The sequence below is a fragment of the Haliotis rubra genome, unplaced genomic scaffold, assembly GCF_003918875.1.
Source record: "Haliotis rubra isolate DU_JTF1 unplaced genomic scaffold, ASM391887v1 Scf56, whole genome shotgun sequence".
Classification (NCBI taxonomy): Eukaryota; Metazoa; Mollusca; class Gastropoda; order Lepetellida; family Haliotidae; genus Haliotis; species Haliotis rubra.
Genome location: NW_025767257.1, coordinates 1,192,089 through 1,211,992, shown reverse-complemented (window position 1 = coordinate 1,211,992; position 19,904 = coordinate 1,192,089). Strand labels below are relative to the sequence as shown.

Genomic DNA, 19,904 nt, shown 5'->3' with positions numbered 1-19,904 from the left:
TTGGCAATATTAATACCGCCCTGTGCATAACATAATGACGTTTGAAGTATGTGGAAAAATAGTTAAGCTTTGCAGCGACACTGAATGTAAATGGTGGTAGAATATAATTTGACCTCAAGTTTTAAAAGATATAATCCATGGGACATGCTGGTTCTTCTAATTTAAAAAATAACCCACCATAGGCCCCCAACTGAACTGGAGGTCCCCAAACACACTGTTTCGGGGTCATTTCAGAAAAATACGAATATCTTTTTAAGCGCTGCTAGAAAAATATTACGGATGTCATCGATAAAAATATGTTGTTCATTGCTGCATTGGTCACGGAGGTGGCCATTGAGCTGAGTTGTCGCTACCAAGCGTAGACACATTGTACAGACACTGACCCACGGGAGATAACTCGCCTTAATCAAGGTAACTTGATGCTGACGTACCGTTGGATAATAAATGTATTTCATTTCTTAAGGTCTTTTCATTACAGGAGCTGCAAAACATTTTCTTGAAGGCAATGTTGAAACGTCTGTTTGTTTTCATGTAAATAACGAAGTTTAAGGCAGAATTCAAGCACTCGAGCACAATGTTCATGTTGCTGAGCAACAAAAACGTGTAGTTGTATTTTCCATTTGTAGAGAAAGATGGTACAAATCTCCTCATCAGGACTAAGACTGACCCTGGAGCAAGGCAGATGACGTAGACTGACGTCACGGCTAGAAGCATGACAGTTACCCGCCTTTCCTCCATGAGAATACCCGACTTTGCCAGATTTGAAGATTGTTTGCGAAACTTTTGACCTCTTTTGAGAGATGCCAGCACAGCTGTTGTGCAGAACAGAACCACAATACACGGGGTTATCCGCAGCAAGGTTGCTAGGGCAACGTTTATATAATTCTCCATTACACCTTCGTTCTTGATATAGAAGTCCGTCCAAGCCACGGACAAAACAGATCTGTTCTTCGTAGGATCTAGAGTCCATCTGGTATATGAACAAAACGTCAGGGGAAACATCGCAATTGACACCAGGATGAATATTGCAACGACAAGCTTCAGAGCGCGAGTACGTGTCACCACAGCCCTCACCTTCAGAGGGAAAAGGACGGCGAAACACCTTTCAATAGAAATCACCATGGTGAGGACACTGGTGATTCTTGCAAACGTAATTCCAATGATATACCACTGCGGCACCATAAACACGCCCCAGTTCTTCCCAGACACCACATCAAACATGGACACAATGCAGGACATCTTTCTGACACAGGTAATCAGCAGGTACAGTGTATCTGAAATAGCCAAGCTGATGAGTACCACTCTTGTCCGATCCCGTTTCTTCTGCTTCAGAAACACAACAAAACTCAGGATGTTGCCAATAATCCCCACAATAGTGATCACAGGAACAAGGCCACAGCTGGATATGTTTACGATAAACTCTGAAGTTGCCTCATCCACTATGTTGTCATTGTGCTGGTGTGATGAATAATTAGAAATGTACTTGCCCAAAACATGGATTGATTCGTTAGACACAACCAGAGACATGATGAGATATTCAACTGAATATGTTTTGGCAGTCTTGTTTGATGTTGAGAAGAAGCCTTTGATGGCAGTCAGTATCCAGGTATATTTATGTATTAAGTCCTGGGCTGTTACCTGGTGTAAAGTCAGTGACCATGGGAAACCTGTTCCGATTTACAGTTGGCATCTGTCTGTATTGTACTGGAGATATATTCTGAACGTTTGAGCAAGGTCCCCATGCAGTCGCGGTGGCAGGGACCAATAGGAGACGCCATCGATCACCAAACGACGAAGCAGTTTCCTAATGATCTTCAGTGACCCTGATGAACGAATGATGTTTGCTCTCCATCGTCTGAAAGGAGATACGGAGTTGGGGGCTCTTTTGTCGTATTTGCTCGGAGTTAATTATAAGACGACCAGAAGCACTTGATATTGGTTTTATACACGTTTAGTTGGTCTGAGGATTTTCAATTATACTGCCCACGTCTCCTGTTAAATCCTTCCGAGATAACCCGCCGCTGACACAGCATTGGACAAACGAGGTCCACCCGATCCAGTTTCCAACTGTCTGAACTGATTACAGGTTACATCAATATCAGAACGGTGTATGCCTCTGTAATATCATCTCCTGTTTCGTGATGTACTTGCATCGTCCAACCCCAAGGGACAGCGTCTGGAATACAATTACAACATAATGAGAAAAAATACATGTTGAAGCTGATCCACTATCAGACATTATTAATGTCGGATGTTGATTATCTCACACTATCCGCACAGGAAGAAACGTTGTCGTGAAATCAAACTTCAATGAAATTGGAGATGACTTTAACATTTCGTTTTTACTGTAAATTCTAGGTTGTAGTTTTCATATTGGGTATATTTTTGTCTCACCAGATTCAGTTTTTGTATTTTATGCAAAACGATCGAGACAGTTAACTATTTGATCGAATGATACTTTCGTCAAGAAAACATACTGTAATATAATCCACCATCTATGGTTGATCTACATTACACTGCTTGTCACTTGTGCTGAGAATTGTCTAACCGTAATATATGGTATGGCGGCAATTCCACAGCATTATTAATTTGAATGATAGAGCCATTACACCATGATACACAACGAATGTTATGTTTAATGGATGTTTTCCAACAAACAATCACTTATGTATTTTTGTGAAATGTGTGAGGGGCGATGATAAAACACGACGTCTTTAACCATTTCATGAGCACCGGATGTGATCAATGGTGATTCCTTGTCCATTTATGTGTTTATCAGTACAATTTTGCATTTTAAATGTAGTGGATTCTCTTCCGGCAGATACTCAAGACTGGCCATTCACTGGCGTCGGGGTTTTATGCTTTTTATTTTCACTTGTTAATCTTACAAACATGTAGATCTGGATGCCATTATAAGACACGTTCTTGTCACAATAATGCAGAGATAAGCCCAATCTGATAAGCCTAAACCTTATAAGCCCACTCTGTGGTTATTCCTTTGTTTCACAAAACGTTCAGCCCCGACAGTTAGATGAACTGATCACAGAAACCGTTCAGCCCTGACAGTTAGATGAATGGGTCACACAAAACGTTCAGCCCTGACAGTAAGATGAACTGATCACACAAAACGTTCAGCTCTGACAATTAGATCATGAACTGATCACACAAAACGTTCAGCTCTGACAATTAGATGAATTGATCACACAAAACGTTCAGCCCTGACAGTTAGATGAACTGATCACACAAAACGTTCAGCTCTGACAGTTAGATGAACTGATCACACAAAACGTTCAGCCCTGACAGTTAGATGAACTGATCACACAAAACGTTCAGCCCTGACAATTACATGAACTGATCACACAAAACGTTCAGCTCTGACAGTTAGATGAACTGATCACACAAAACGTTCAGCCCTGACAGTTAGATGAACTGATCACACAAAACGTTCAGCTCTGACAGTTAGATGAAATTTGTCCTGCTTTTTTCGCTCGCCTCTCGGTTGTCATTCTAAACCAGTTACATTTCCAATTATTGTTGGTTAGTTTCTACCAACGACGTGTCCTCGTACCCCACAGTCTGCAATATCACATGTACATGAAGGGCTGCCTCTATCCCTTTCACTCTTGACTAAAACAATTGATGTCATCATAATGAGCACTCGTTTGCCCGAAATAATTGTTTATAAAAATGTTTAGGTTGAATGAGAACTGAGGTAGCAGATTTGCAACCACATGACCGGAAGCATGTTTGAAATGTAAGTATATGTCAAAGAACAAATATATGTCTTAGACACGCATCAACAGTTGTGTATTTTGCAAATATCGGTTTAGACAATTCCTTGAAGGTTATATAAATACGAACAGTTTCTCTCATAGCATCGTGTCGTATAAATCCATATAAATCCTCCCCTGACGAATTGGAATGCGTCACATTGTACTTTATCGAAAAGAGGTCAGCAATGAGTTGATATTTTTGGGGTTTCTAGACAATTTGATTATAAAGTACTATTGTACATAGAAACCAGCCTACGACTGTTGTATAAGGCCGTTGCATAAACTCATACACCAAACTATACACAACTTTAAACAAATATCCCACATACATTGAACACTATTGTTATAATGACTGGAGATTGTGTATATAATATACAAATAGTCGATTGATCGATCCAGTGGATTGACATTAACTCTGAACAATACTGATGTACGATATTGTTGAGACGCTGGTTGTTTATACTGCTCTATTTAAATAGAAGAATGCCATCCAAAAGTATAAAACACATTATATACAACCTATTTCTCTTTCCATTTGAACTCCCGACTGCTTGAATTCTGAATTAAGTTGAAACCAACTTGTTCAGGGGCTTAAATTGGCGCTGATATGCGCGTAGTGCAAGAACGCTGAGTTTCAGCCAAATGACCAGTGCCAAACTATGGCGAGCGAAAGCTTTATTCACTAGCCTACCCCTTCGTCCCCAGTACAACATTAAATGGCAGAACAATTACTATGGCAGTATAAAACAAAGTAGCAGTGATTATAACAACAAAGTCAGTGATGTGTTTGTCAGCATCAGTGATCCAGCCTATCTAGGAGAATAAGCATAATCTTCGTACAACTGCCGGCTTTGATGTAATGCACCAAGATATACGGTATGCCCATGTCCCTTGCATAGGTTTAACACTTACAACCCTGGTTTTGCCATTTAATGTTAGCGGTCAAGGGTACTGTTCAGCGACGAGGACAGGTTCAGCTTGTTCTAACCTTATGGTTGGGTGCGGGTGTATCGACGGACAGCCGAGCACCTGGCGCCAGGTTGCATTTCTAAAGGTTCGAGTTTTGAGAAGCGGTAGCGGGGACAAACGTTTTGCCACAATCCGTGGAAATTTCAACACCTCCGTGACAATGACACATTCTGAAGCAGGTTGTCCATCCGTTTCCTAGAAGACGTCCATTCAGGATATCGTTACAGCAGGACAATACCAGATCTCACACTGCTCCAGGTCATACTCCAGCCAGACCACGCACCGAGAGAACACATCTGGGATCTTCTTAGCTGACATGTAAGACAATGTCCGAACATACCAAACAATGTATAGCACCTAGCACGAGCCTAACTCGGGGAAGGGGATTACGTTACCAAATGACGTCACCAGGGTGTTATCGATGAGACGTCGTTTCCAGGTCTGTCCAGACATGAAGGGAAGTGACACAAGATATTGATGTCCGGAGCTTTTGAAATATTCAGAAGAATAATTGGACATCAAGATACATTTCTAATTGAAAACAGTTTAATGAGCTACCAAAATCGATTGTTTCTATTTGTTCATAGGGATTCACAAACACAAACTCATGATATTGTCGGAATCTTACAAAGAATTCGGTTTTCTTTATTTTCCATGAATAAGGAAGAGGTTTTGTCTCCATAATTGATCAATGTTCATCTGAGTATACTGAACTGTGAGAATTCTGTAAAGCCTAATGAAGACCACATTTTTTCAAATACTGACAACTTGGCGACAAGAAAATGGCAGGTACTACGGATTTTCTCCCGAGTCGTATTCCATCTTGTGAATGTACTTTCTGTGGTAGGATGTCATACAAGGTGCTAAAACAGCGAATATGGATCGGGCGACGAAAGCACCTTTTATGGGCCATCATGTGTTTACCTTAGCTAAAGTATGTCTTGTCCATATCCATTAGACAAACTTTGTTTGTGAAAAAAAATAACTATGCTTAATACCTATAGTGGCCTCAACCCGACAAGTATATCAGTATTAAGACAAGAAAGAAGCTATAGTCCGTTTGGCTCTGCAAGGAGAGGAACAGCCAGCACAAGTGCAGACAAAGTCATTGATTCATTAACCTGTGCTGTGCCGTCTCCATCCTTTCTCGCACACCTGGCTGTTCCTCTCTTTGCCTCCGTCCCTCGTAACAAATAGTGAACTGTGTCAAAATTTTAATGTTTGTTAAACAACTTGTTTTTAGGACATAAATTCTGCTAACAAATATCACAGAGTTGGTCTGATGTTTTGATTATGTTTTTCATAGAGTACTATATTATGTTTAGTATTTTTCGAGTTATATTGTAATTCATCGGTCCGACTTTGAGCCAAACGGACTATAGTACAGTTCTTCTCAATATTATAAATCTAAATCAGAAAAGGTCCATTGAATGAATAATTACATTAGGCCTAATATCATATGTGTAATGCTTTCTGAATTTTGCACAAACCTGTTTAATCGACCAAATTTTCCATCACATTATTAAAAATAAAAAACAACAACATATAACTGTAAACTCACTTCACCATATCATGTTACATTAGTGGCACTACTCAGCCATGTGTGTCTTGAACAATTTTTAACAAACAGCACGTTCTTGATAAGGGTTTGAAAACGGGCACGCTTTTGAAGCAGCCAAAACAAGCACTCAAATATTGTGTACATACCTTAGCGTAAGTAAATGGATCTGGTCTGCTTGTATAAAGTAGCAGACATGGATTTTCCTTAAGTAGGCGGCGTAGCATGACAGATCTAGTGCAGAGACCCTTTTGACCTTGAGTAAGCGTTACACATAGAACACGTGGCACGTGAATATTTGAACCGTGGATATCCAGTTCCATGTTCAAGTTATACTCAGATACTAACATAACTATGTAACCAGACACGGACGGATGTGTCATGCATGGCAGGCATGTGGCGTGGCGGATCATACATAACAGGCATGGTCCACATGGTAACAACATTGTACACTTGTACATTCATGGTCCACATGCAAGCGACATTGTATACTTGTACAGTCATGGTTCACATGGTAACAACATTGTATACTTGTACAGTCATGGTTCACATGGTAACAACATTGTACACTTGTACAGTCATGGTCCACATGGTAACAACATTGTACACTTGTACATTCATGGTCCACATGGTAACAAAATGGTACACTTGTACAGTCATGGTCCACATGGTAACAAAATGGTACACTTGTACAGTCATGGTCCACATGCAAGCGACATTGTATACTTGTACAGTCATGGCTCACATGGTAACAACATTGTACACTTGTACAGTCATGGTCCACATGGTAACAACATCGTACACTTGTACAGTCATGGTTGACATGTAACAACATTGTACACTTGTACAGTCATGGTTCACATGGTAACAACAATGTACACTTGTACAGTCATGGTTCACATGGTAACAACATTGTACACTTGTACAGTCATGGCCCACATGGTAACAACAGTGTACACTTGTACAGTCATGGCCCACATGGTAACAACAATGTACACTTGTACAGTCATGGTTCACATGGTAACAACATTGTACACTTGTACAGTCATGGTCCACATGGTAACAACATTGTACACTTGTTCAGTCATGGCCCACATGGTAACAATATTGTACACTTGTACAGTCATGGTTCACATGGTAACAACATTGTACACTTGTACAGGCATGGCCCACATGGTAACAACATTGTACACTTGTACAGCCATGGTTCACACGGTAACAACATCGTACACTTGTACAGTCATGGCCCACATGGTAACAACATCGTACACTTGTACAGTCATGGTTCACACGGTAACAACATCGTACACTTGTACAGTCATGGTTCATATGGTAACAACATCGTACACTTGTACAGTCATGGTTCACACGGTAACAACATCGTACACTTGTACAGTCATGGTTCACATGGTAACAACATTGTAAACATGATAAGGCCATTGGAAAATGCTGTGTAAGTAAGGACGTACCCAAAAGCGTATCCTCCAACAGCACATTTGTATGATATGTACGGTTCGTTAAAACTCAATGATATGAATAGATAACTGTTAATCTACAATACAGCTTTATAATTTGAAGCATCAACAGTTCGATCATCTGTTCCCCACAAAAGCCCATCATCAGGTCAAGTTGTCTACATCCCAAATGTTCACAACGACTATGTATTTATGAGATATCGTTACATCTAACTAAACATGTCATAACGATGGAGTCCACGCGTTCATAACTAAATCCACATGTTTTAATTGTGATCATTATGAATTCTTACGTTAAATAGATGTTGCAGTTCATCACTTCATCTACTGCCCAATAGCGCAGTATGTTCTCCACACGAACTACAATACACAGGTAATTACGAGCTGTTAGAGCATATTTTCACTCTATTAGACGAAAGAACTCTACCAAGGTCATTGCCCATATATAACTGGGCGCTTTCGTAAACGATAATTGTCCTTGACCCCGAGTAATGCGTGGAAAACGGTTCACCTGTTATTGGTGCCTTGAGACGCTTGTGTAGTGTTTCTGAAGTGACTCGATGAAGGTAGCGTATGTTGGATTTCAGCTAATTAATGGTGTTGACAGTGAGTGGCGAAAGGATTCTGTATTTAACTTGAGACGACAGACACGCAATTACGCTGGAACAAAATGCTTTGATTCTCGAGTACTTCTGTTTAGTCTACATGACATGATAATGTTCATTGTAACGAAGCTGATAAGAACATTGTCCTACATCATCTTTACGTCTAGAATCTATACGTTGCCACAATACATTGTTTCAGTATGCGTAATACATATAACTCGTGTTTAGGTCAAAACAAAAGAACCCGTGAAGATCCGGGTTAGAATTGATCTTCAGTAACCCATGCTTGTCGTAAGAGGCGACTAACAGGATGGAGTGGTCAGGCTCGCAGACTTGGTTGACACATGTCATCGTATCCCAATTGCGTAGATGGGTGCTCATGATGTTGATCACTGGGTTGTCTGGTCAAGGCTAGATTATTTACAGACGGCCGCCATATAACTGGAATATTGCTGAGTGCGGCGTAAAACTAAACCCACTCACTCAAAACAAAACAGTAAATGACATTCCGTGTAACGTCAACGCCATCAAATAACCAGCCTCAGTTATCCACCGAAATAGATGTGATCGGACATTAATATAAAGGCAAAATAATGGTGAAGGTAATATGAATGGATCACAAAAAACGCGTATCGACACCAGGTGTCTCGTGTGATATGAGTAGAATCCACCTCCCAGTTATTAAGGTGATCAGTGCATTGACCAGAATTAGTCAGTTGGGTTCAATGCCTCTTAGAATAGTATTTCCGTTATTTCAGCTTGATGCGAGAGGAACAGTATACATCATACAGGTCAGTGACATTGCCAGTGTAGTGAAACTCACGATCACACGTACTGTGGCAAACCAGGGAATCTAAACACGGCAAATCAGGAACTGAAATCCCCTGCCATTCGATACAGGCACGATGGCGGGACGAAACACTACTTAGATATTGGCAGGGTCTCAGACTAGGTCTTGGTCATCTGTGCCAGTTTGGTGCTTGGCAGTTGTTGCGCGACACTATCGAACAGATACTTAATTGGCGCATCAGACGTCTTGGTTTGAGGTGAACGACCTCAAAGTGCTCATTTCGTAAAATCAGTGTTGTTTTAGATTAACCCGGGAAAACCTTACTACCAAACATTAAACGATTGACGACTGATACCTTACCAGTGTTACTGTATCAGTATGTTAAGACAGGAACACACACAGCGTACGCTTTAGTATGGTATATTTCATTTCAAGAAATCATTACTCAAGTTTTTGATGTCAAGTTTCCAGATAACGTGTACGTTCCGTTACTGTGTAAGATCGATATTACCAACAGGTGGTCAATAATACTAATGTTTTATCAAGTCTGACGAGTGAGCCGCATAATTAAAAATCATTACTTAAATAAAAAGGGAAATTAGGTTCCAGTTGCTATTTGAATTATGCAAGCGGGATTTGGGGGTATTTTGTACACATCCTTAGCATGCTTTACCAGAATCTAGCCAATCACATTTCTTTCAAAAGGGACAGAAAATTCAATAGCATGAATTATTTCGTTGCCTTTATAAAAGCGACAAGATAAGGTTTGTTGGTGGGACTGTTTGTGTCAAGGACGGGCATGCACTGACATGGTATCAGATTACATTACAAAGGATTGCTGTTCTGTTTCTACACACTGTAAATATGCACGGTGCAGTGTTTCCCAGAAAGTCTTTCCTTAAAATAAGAAAACATTTCTCAAACCGCATCCTCCCGAAATTACTGGTATATATAAACGATTGAGAGAGAAACGAGGGTGGTGGGCTCTGTTGTCAGACATGATTCTCCTAGTAAGGAGGTCAAGAATCTGTATGTCTTGCTTTGTCCACTCACCTATTCCAACGGCAAACAAAAGCAGTGTGGCTTTGATCTTGCGGCTTTGAACATATTTCGATCATTGAGCCATATATTCCAGATTTTCTTTAAACGAGATGTATACTGAGCCTGGAGTTTGGCCATTCTGGTGCTTGTCTCGAACTTGCATTCCAAGAAAGCTGTAGACCTGACCTCCCTGACGATGTTCAATAACTCGTCCAAATTGGCGCCCTTCCAAAGCAGCTCGACGTCATCCACTTGAAGGAGATGGAAATCTGAGCTATGGAGGTTCGGGATACTAAGCTTCTTCTTTATTCAGCAGAATACTCATTTAAAGGACAAAACGAATCCTCTCGGAATATCCCCCAGATTAGAATAGACGCTTAAGTCTGCATCTGCCCTTGCGAGTACACCTTAAGATGTGTCGAGCAGCAATTCATTTCAGTAAGATTTGGTTAATAAAGTGCTTTCTCAGGCAGGTCAATCGTATGAAGAGTCTTCTGAACCCATCTTCAGTCGATTCCAAACTACAATTCTTAAGTAAGAAGAGATACCCTAATATAGTGTTTACAAAGTTGAAAAAGTAAATGTTTTGACAAAAGTGAATGCTGTCAAAGAATCCTGGGCCTCCTCCAGGTATTAGCCTCAAGCCACCTGACAGACGTCTTTCCTGGTTAACATATTGGCAATATATCGGTGTCGTTATTTGAAATGTCAAGTTCTTGGATCGAAGACCTTCTGTTTTGTCATAATATGTCTCCAGATGACATTTTGACTTATAGTAATTTGTTTTTACATGTAAAAATAGCAAAGTAGCTTTATCGTAGCTGCTCTCACCCAAAGGTTCCGTTATATACATGTTATTGTTCTTTGTGACCTTTTTATCACGTGAGGAAGACAAAAAAGATGAAAACAGTGCATAAAAGTGTTTAAAAGTGTCTAGATCTTTCAGCACCAAACTCGTTCACCAACATGCAAACGTACCTGTATCGGTTCTCCAAGAAAACGCGCAGAGATGTCAAGGAAGTACTTTTCAAAGCAGTGTTTTACCAACCTGACTCACAGCGTCTAATAGTGTATAATCATAGATTCGAGTCTGGATACGGTCACTAGGTCAGCCACATTGTTAACGTGTGACTTGACGCTTGAGACACACAGTCGAACCCCAATGTTTCGAACTCGGGTGAGACGAATTCTCGGTTGTGTCTATCGTCATCTCTCGGTCCCTGCGATCACGATTTCCTTATATATATGTATCATTATTTTTACCCTGATATCTCGAACTAGACGTGTCGAATTCCCGGTTTCAACGAACTCATTTTAGGGCCCCCAAAAGCCCTAATAAGTACAAATTTACCCTTTTGTATTGAACTGTAAACGTTCGTTCTTGCAACTGAAAACTTCATTCGCGCAATCAAAGGCCATGCTCATAAACGTGTTACCAAAAGATCAAAGGTGAGGATCAACGGATTCAACAATCAAGTGGCATGTTTAACTACACATTGTCATCACACTTACCAATTGACTTATTACTCACACAATTGTGCAATATTTACCATAATTAATAGGTTGTGGTGTTAATGTCACTCACTTGAACATTTGTTAGGCAAATTTGAAGGCCATATGTGTAGTATCCCTAGTTGACATACAAGAAAATGAAAGCAACTTCACTCTCACCTCACACGCATGCTCAATTGAATGGATGTTACAAGCAGGAGGATGCAATTACCCATTCAACAGTGTAAGTCACGAGATATATTTCATGATATGGCATACCTTGAAGTAAGAACATATCACAAGCTCATCAGTACTCCAATACATATACTTACATGTGTGCGCTTCCTGAACCTCACTTCAAACTCTTGGCACCTTGTATAGAACAATATGTTTGTGACTCGATACCAACAGCCTACATATAATTGGGTATCTTTGTCCCGGTTCTTTGTGAAGTATACAATGTTCAGTCCGTAGAAACAAGGTTGGTCCTGATCAGTAAGAACCTGATGTTATATGCTGGTTCAGCCCTATCGATTAAATATACAATACAATTGCTGCCCACGTGCTAGAAAGCTACGCACAAAGGGAACAAACAGATAACTGTGTTTTCTCTTGACGTCATTAACTACCTGCTTTCTGTTCGTCGACAGAAACGTTTAAGGAGTTAATAGCATGATGGAATTATGCAACTGTTTCCAATCAATACATCGGTTTATATCAAGGTTAACCCCATGAAATCGTTTCAACTAGAGAGTATGACAATGACGTTTCGACCAAGCATGAAATGAATTGAACTATATAATTAAAAATGTCCCACTTTAAATATTACAGATCTAGATTAGAATAAACGTGCATATTCCTCCATTTGAATAGTCCCGAAGAATAAAACACTTCCAAACTCAAGTGTGATTAAGTGCTTGATATGTATTATTGATTTCCTATTGCGATTATCAGTTTACATGTATGCACTTAGGAAGTTGGATGTTCTCTCAGCTCATGTTCTGTTTGGTTATGCATGAATATGCATGACAACAATGTAGTTCAGGATATGAAGGTCCAGGATGGAATTGGTCTTCAGTAACACTGATGATATAGGAGGAGATTAACGGGTGGCTAGCTCAGTTTTTAGGCATGTCATCGTATCCAAATAGATCGATGCTCATGATGTAAATGACGAAATTGCCTGGTTCAGATACGATTATGTACAGACCGCCGTTATATAGCAGGGATATTGCTGAGCATTGAGTTAGGTAAACGAGGAATTTTACAAACGTTAATGCAGCAGCCTCTCTTCATAGATCGTATACATGGAATCGCTACGGTTGCCATCTGTTTGTACATGACCATAACACTCGTCCATGGTTGTCAGGGATGGTACGATATTATAGTTTACTGAACGCATCTTAAGTCGTCCCTCTCTGTGTCACATATGGTATTAATATTGCTCGTAAGTAGATATGCCTTGTGAAATTGTCCAACGCTTGAAGTGAAATGTGAATCTAGAATACATTGTGGATGGAATGTGATTAGCAGTGTTATTATCAATCAGTGTCATCTGAAGACTTCTCCTCGGTTTTTGGACATTTGTCATGGCAACACATCCAACTAATATGATAGCTGGTAGCTTTTCTAACGATTCTTATAAGGCGTGCAACTAAGAAACATATACTGTTTCAAAAGGACAGCTTAGTCCATTGTTTGGGAACCATGCTGTATGGTTGAATATGGGATTAGAAAATAAATATTTCATTCACAACGTTGTATGATTTTCATGCAGTCACGCCACTTTCGCGCATAAGTACATGTACATGAACATTGGCTGGGTAAAATTCGAAATTTTCAGTGAAATGTGTCAGTTTGGTGATTCTGTGAAAATTAAACACCAGACTATAATGTATGTAAACTCAGTTAAACTTGTGTTTTTTTACAAGTCGCGCCTGCCACGTCAGGTACAGCTTCGTGCAATTGGCATGTTGGAAGTAGTTGTATATATACTCATGCCAATAATGGTTGTCACGGAACCGTGGTCAGGTTACCTCTTAAATTGGGGATTGGTTTCACAAAGTTGCAGGTTTTAGAGTGAGAGGACATACGATTCCATTCGTAATCGGCTACTCAGATGGAACCTGCGTGCCCGACGTCCACGCGTTATCCCACGATTGCTGGACCGTCACATTAATGCAAGAAGCGCTGGAGCAATCGTCATCAGGCAAACGTTACTTTCGGATGAATCACGGTTCACTTTGGACTTCCTTTGACAGGCGCTATTGGGTGTCGCGTCGCGTCGTGGGATTAGCGTTTCATGCCGTCAATGTTAGACAGAATGATCGTTTTGGGGGTGGTTTATTAGCAATGGTTTGGGGTGGGATCACTGTGGCTGGCAGAAAACCGTTTCATGTAATTCACGAGGAGCCAAGTCGTTTTGTGTTTCGTATTTTTTCTATTGGGCTTGTATTGTTACTGAGTGCATCCAACAGGAGAACATAACCAACGTGCCAACACTGAGTTCAGGCTTGTCACCCACCGAACATGTCTGGGATGTCCTTGGACCGTACGTCACCGTCAACGACCACCGACCACTCTCAACGAACGTAGCGCTACCGTGCGAGAAGAATGGGATGAGTCAGTGAGTATGGTCTTACGCTGCTTTTGGCAATATTCCAGCAATATCACGGCAGGCGACACCAGAAATGGGCTTCACACATTGTACCCATGTGGGGAATCGAACCGGGGACTTCAGCGTGACGAGCGGACGCTGTAACCATTGGGCTGCCCCACCGCTCCAAGAATGGAGTTGACATTGGACGTTTGTCAGGATTATGCACTGTTGAATCAGGGATTGTCTGATTCAATATGTATGGGCTAGATATTTCACACATAGAACACTGGCTGTTGGCATATGTCCATATTGACCACCCTGACCGAAAATGCATATCAGCACAAGGGTTGAAAATCCATATCAGCCGTATTACCCGGCTACTAAACTGGTACGGAATTAATACACACAAACGCTCGAATCTTCAATAGACGGAGCCTAGTTTATTTTAGTGTTACGTCCCTTGATGTGGTGTATGATAAAAAGGTTATGATATGACAGTTACCCTTTCGCCAGTCATATCAGCCCTTGACTACCATATCATCTAACAAAATCTTGGGTCATCTGACTAGTGCAAAATCTCGGTCAGATGTCCCCGTAACGCTCTTGAAGTAATTATCTCAATTAAGATATAAAATATATTAAAATGTAATAAAATATATAGATGAGATATCATCTTCTTGAATATCCTTTACTGTTTTAATAAATACATCTTTTCCAGCACGCGATAGCATGCGCACTATTTAATTCGCAAACATCTGAAAAGTCTAAACTAAGATTAAATCGGATTAATTGGATTTTCATGTATTGCAAGCATAATAACAGGTATCAAATTAAGTACCTGCTGATCCACAACGAAGATTAAAGTAGAATCACATTTTGACGCACACAACGACGAAGATGACAGATCTTTAAATTACTCCTACTCAGTGTCTCAGGAGCAGAAAACCATGAGAGGTTATTACAGGAACAAACCAGGTTTCTAGGTCACAGTTGATAGTTGTTAATCTACCACATGGTATTGCTTCTATTGACCCCAATCACCTCTGAGATTAAGGTCGGGGGGTAAAGACCTGCAACAAATGAGGAATCTGTGGCGTGGAATATATATTTATCTGATGAAACAGACATAATCCATCTTCCTGGGCCTGGACATTCGTCATGCAAAGTCCAGCTGTGCATGGTCTAATTCAGTATTAAACGCCTCAGTATGAAGGGATGATCCGTGCAATCTATCCACGACATCCCTTCATTACTTGAACCACAGTCAGCAAAGCCTTCATCATTTGGTGTATCTTGGTCACAGATACAACTTTGTCAAACGTAATGCGGCCTTTACAGCCTAGTTCTTGCATGATGAAGTCCACTGCCAGATGTGTGGTTCTACCTAACTTGATATGAGCTAATATAGCTTTAGTGGTTATGCCACTCAGGAAATGAAAGAAAATATGATATTAAAGTAAAATAGGCTGTACCTGTCACAAACTAGTCAGATTCAGCACATATATAGATGTTGAGGCAGAAAGTTCATGAACAGAATTAGTAATGTATTTCTTTTTCAGGGAGCCAGGAGTCTCAACTGCATTGTCACTAACATGGAGGTTTAGAGACACCTATGGTGGCATCACCCGTGGTTTCAGAGAACTGTATCACCGGTCAGAGAGTGACGGAGTGAGTCTGTTCGTATGGTGATACGCCAGTTTACAATATTCCAGCCGTATGGTTAGAGACAGCAGGTAGGTTTCCACAGTGGTGACGAATGTATCTGGCGGTCAATAAGATAAAAAAACACAGAACATCAACGCTGTCAACGAAATATGAAATCGATGCCTTCAAACTAGGACCGTGTATTGACAAATAAATTGTATTGCAATATATTGCGATTCACGGGACCCGTATTGCAATATATTGGGAACTTAAGTGTTTGACAGTGAGTGACACTAATTGTTCATGTCAATCCTATGTTCTAACACGTTAAGTCCCTGAACACATATGTTATGGGTCTGATGACAGCAATCTCAAAATTAGGTTGCATAGTCATGAATTCTATTTTATTTTTTAATTTAATAATAATAATAATAATAATTGATTTATAGAGCGCCTATTTCCAAAAGATATTGCTCAATGGCGCCATGAAGAGAAAAGATTGTAGACAATGTCTATGGAAAAGAGAGTTTGAACAGATGAGTTTTGAGGGCAGTTTTGAAAGCATCAGCAGATTCTATTTCTTTTAGGGTGAGTGGTAGAATGTTCCAGAGATAGGGGGCTGCAGCAGAGAACGCTCTTGATCCCATGGCTGTTTTGACGTGAGGCTGTGTAAGCAGTAGGGAGTTTGATGAGCGGAGCAATCGGCTTGGAACATGGAGATGAATGAGGCTTTTAAGATATTGAGAAAACATGTTTTCATAGATGCAGCTGTGTGTAAGAAGAAGAAGTTTGTATTGAATTCTGCTTGATACAGGAAGCCAGTGAAGAGTTTGGAGGATAGGTGTCACAGTTTGGTAGCGTGGTGCACGGGCAACAACACGGGCGGCTGAATTCTGAATCCGTTGGAGTTGTGAAAGGAGCTGTTGAGGAATGTTGTAATAGAGGGAGTTGCAGTAATCAAGTTTAGAGAGAACAAGGCTGGTCGTTAGAAGCTGGGCGGTGTTGAAGTCTAAGAGGGTTCGGATCTTGCTAATATTGAAGATATGGTAGAAACATCCTTTGCTGAGTGATTTGATTTGATTTTCTAATGACATTGTTGATTGAAAGATGACACCAAGATTTTTTGCAGAGTCGGACTGCGTGATAACATCTTGTCCAATTTCAAGAGATAAACTGTCAGGCACTTTGGAAAGTTGATGCCTGGATCCGATGGTTAAGAACTCAGTCTTTGTGTCATTCAATTTCAGAAAGTTCAAGGTCATCCAGTCTCTTATTTCAGCAATACATTGTTGTATCATCAGTGCACAACCTTGAGCAAGGTTAGGCTCCGCTGACAGATATAACTGATTGTCATCAGCATAAAGATGAAATTTCAGTGAGTGCTTTCGGACAATGTCACCAATGGGAAGAATGTACAGACTAAACAGTAAAGGTCCAAGGACAGATCCTTGGGGAACGCCATAGTGGAGTGGTGATGCAGTGGAGAGTACAGATTCCACTTTGACGGACTGTGACCTATCAGATAGGTAAGACCGTACCCAGTCAAGGACAATTCCATCGATACCGACTCTGACCTTCAGACGCTGCAGAAGAATTTGGTGATCAACAGTATCAAAAGCACTGGAGAGATCCAAAAGAACAAGGAGAGTCACCTGACGCTGGTCCATGGCAGTCATGATGTCATTGTGTACTTGGACTAGCGCAGTCTCTGTACTGTGCTTTGACCTGTACGCTGATTGGTAGGGCTCCATCAAGTCATGTTGCTGAAGGTGTTCCACAATTCTGTTTGCAACAATCTTCTCGAGACATTTAGACAGAAAGGACAAATTTGACACTGGCCTGTAGTTTCTGAAATTGTCTGCATCAAGGGTTGGTTTAAACCATAAAGATAATCGCAAAAACGTCATATATATGTTCTTTACCCAATATACCGGTTCTCATAAAATATATTGCAATACGTATCGTTTGAAAAGCGTATTGTGATATACCGGTATACCGGTAATACCGTGTAGTCCAACTTCAAACACAAACTGGAGTATTCGTCAGTACTGTGACTTAGAGTCTGGTTCACGCTCGGTAGCTTGTGAAGTCTTCAGCTGTACAAGCAAATGTATATAAAGTCCACCGGAGTTTGCAATGCTCCGAAACAAATACGCTGATCTTGTTGGGTGATGTGTGACTCATTCCTCCTTGTTTCTGAACCAAGGTAACAGTTGCATGGCGACAATAAGTTACCAGTTAGTAATTAGTTATAATGAAAAACGAAAAACCTGTAGCTCGTTAGATGTTTTGACAGTAAATTGACAGTAAAGTAGAGTCAACAATGAATTATTATTGAATTATGAATGTTTGGTTTTTATATCAGTACAAAATGTAGTCCTCCACTATGTATATGTAGTAAAACTACAATGGCGGCCATGTTGGCGGCCATTTTGAATTTTGGGTAATATGTAACAAGTCCTAATAACATGCCGTCACTCTAGAAGTAAAGAGGAAACAAAAACAACTTGTTTTAGTTACAAAAATAATGTTAACTTTCGATAAAAACATCACTACCACACATTTCCATGAAAAGTCGGAGAATCGCTAAAATACCCCTGTCTCAAAGAATAAGCTGTAAAACATTATATTACCAAGATATGACCGTACAAAACGACTTGTTTTGTGCCCAAGCCATCACTCTAGGAGATACAAGTGTCAAAAAACATAAAAATATCAACTTTGGATGTAAATGGAAACATTCGGTGTTCATTTTTATGTACATTTAAGCGCTGAGAAGGCAAAACCAAAAATATGTCAATTAATTTCTACATCCTTTAGCAAAACACAAAAGTCAAAATGAAAGTGATCATATTGATAGTAGTAAAACTATCCATGATTAACTTTGAGGTGTTGTCGGGCAGCAAACCAAATGTGACGAAAATGCTCGCAGACCCCCATCACATATAATGGCTAACCGCCTTCGTGGTGTAGTGTTTAGAGCGTCCGCCCGGAGAGCGGAAGGTTGCGGGTTCGACCCCGACCGCGTCATACCAAAAGTCGTTAAAATATGGTACTTGCTGGTCCCTGCCTGGCGCTCGGCATTATGGGTACAACAAGGACTGGTCGGCTCGGAGTCAGTATAATGTGTCTGAGTGGGGTATTCATGCTTCACTGCAGCACGGTATCTCAGTGAGCTAGCACTATAAAACCAGCTTAAGTCTGGGCTAGTACAAGCAGCCGCACATACACATACACACGCATGCAGGTCGTCATATGAGCGAAATATTCTCAAACACGACGATAAACCCAATTTCACCTCACCTCATATAATGCCATGTTAAAAAACCCTGATACCACAATCTGAGTGAGTGAGTGAGTTAAAATTTAACGTCACCTCGGCAATATTTCAGCCATATAGTGACGAGAAATGTTGTACATACACAATAAATACAAGTAATTAAATAACCAGTCATCGACGGACTGTAAAATAACTAGAGTATCACAAAAAGAGTTAAATCTAGCTAGTATTGTTTTTAAAAAGTAGAAAACTACGTTAGACAATACAATGTAACAATGGGCTTGTGGTCGCCAACGACCGAAGGTTGATCACCATACTAGGGACCATGTTGACTTACAGTACATTTGCTACCACAATCTGAGAGTATTACAGTCCTGAGCCCAAGACATACTACTAACTGAAATTAAAGTCAAAACAAAATCAGTACTGGGGAGGCTACGATTTCATTTTTTTCAGCTGCCTCCTTCTGGACTACATGAAATCTTCCTGATACATGAAACCACGATTCCGGACAACTGAAACCATGGTTCGTAAAGACAAATATGTGCTCCTCATATTATCGGGGACATCTTACTTGTCTTGAAGTAATGCAGAGGACATGATGTTCATGTGCATAGAGCTCAGGTCACAAATCAGTTGAAGTTAAGGAAGGTTGGTCAAGAAGAGTCCTTGGATGGGT

At 40.4% G+C, this 19,904-nt stretch overlaps 1 protein-coding gene across 1 annotated transcript; it reads right to left on the bottom strand.

Moving 5' to 3' along the window:
- Positions 1 to 402: 402 nt before the first annotated feature.
- Positions 403 to 1,527, bottom strand: LOC124253983 (somatostatin receptor type 1-like). The gene has a single exon (XM_046687837.1). It carries the CDS (start codon positions 1,525 to 1,527, stop codon positions 403 to 405), a length of 1,125 nt encoding a protein of 374 aa, XP_046543793.1.
- Positions 1,528 to 19,904: the final 18,377 nt, after the last annotated feature.

Coding starts and splice junctions, on each gene's coding strand:
- LOC124253983 (XM_046687837.1), bottom strand. CDS start 1,527: ATGTCTCTGGTTGTGTCTAACGAATCAATCCATGTTTTGGGCAAGTAC.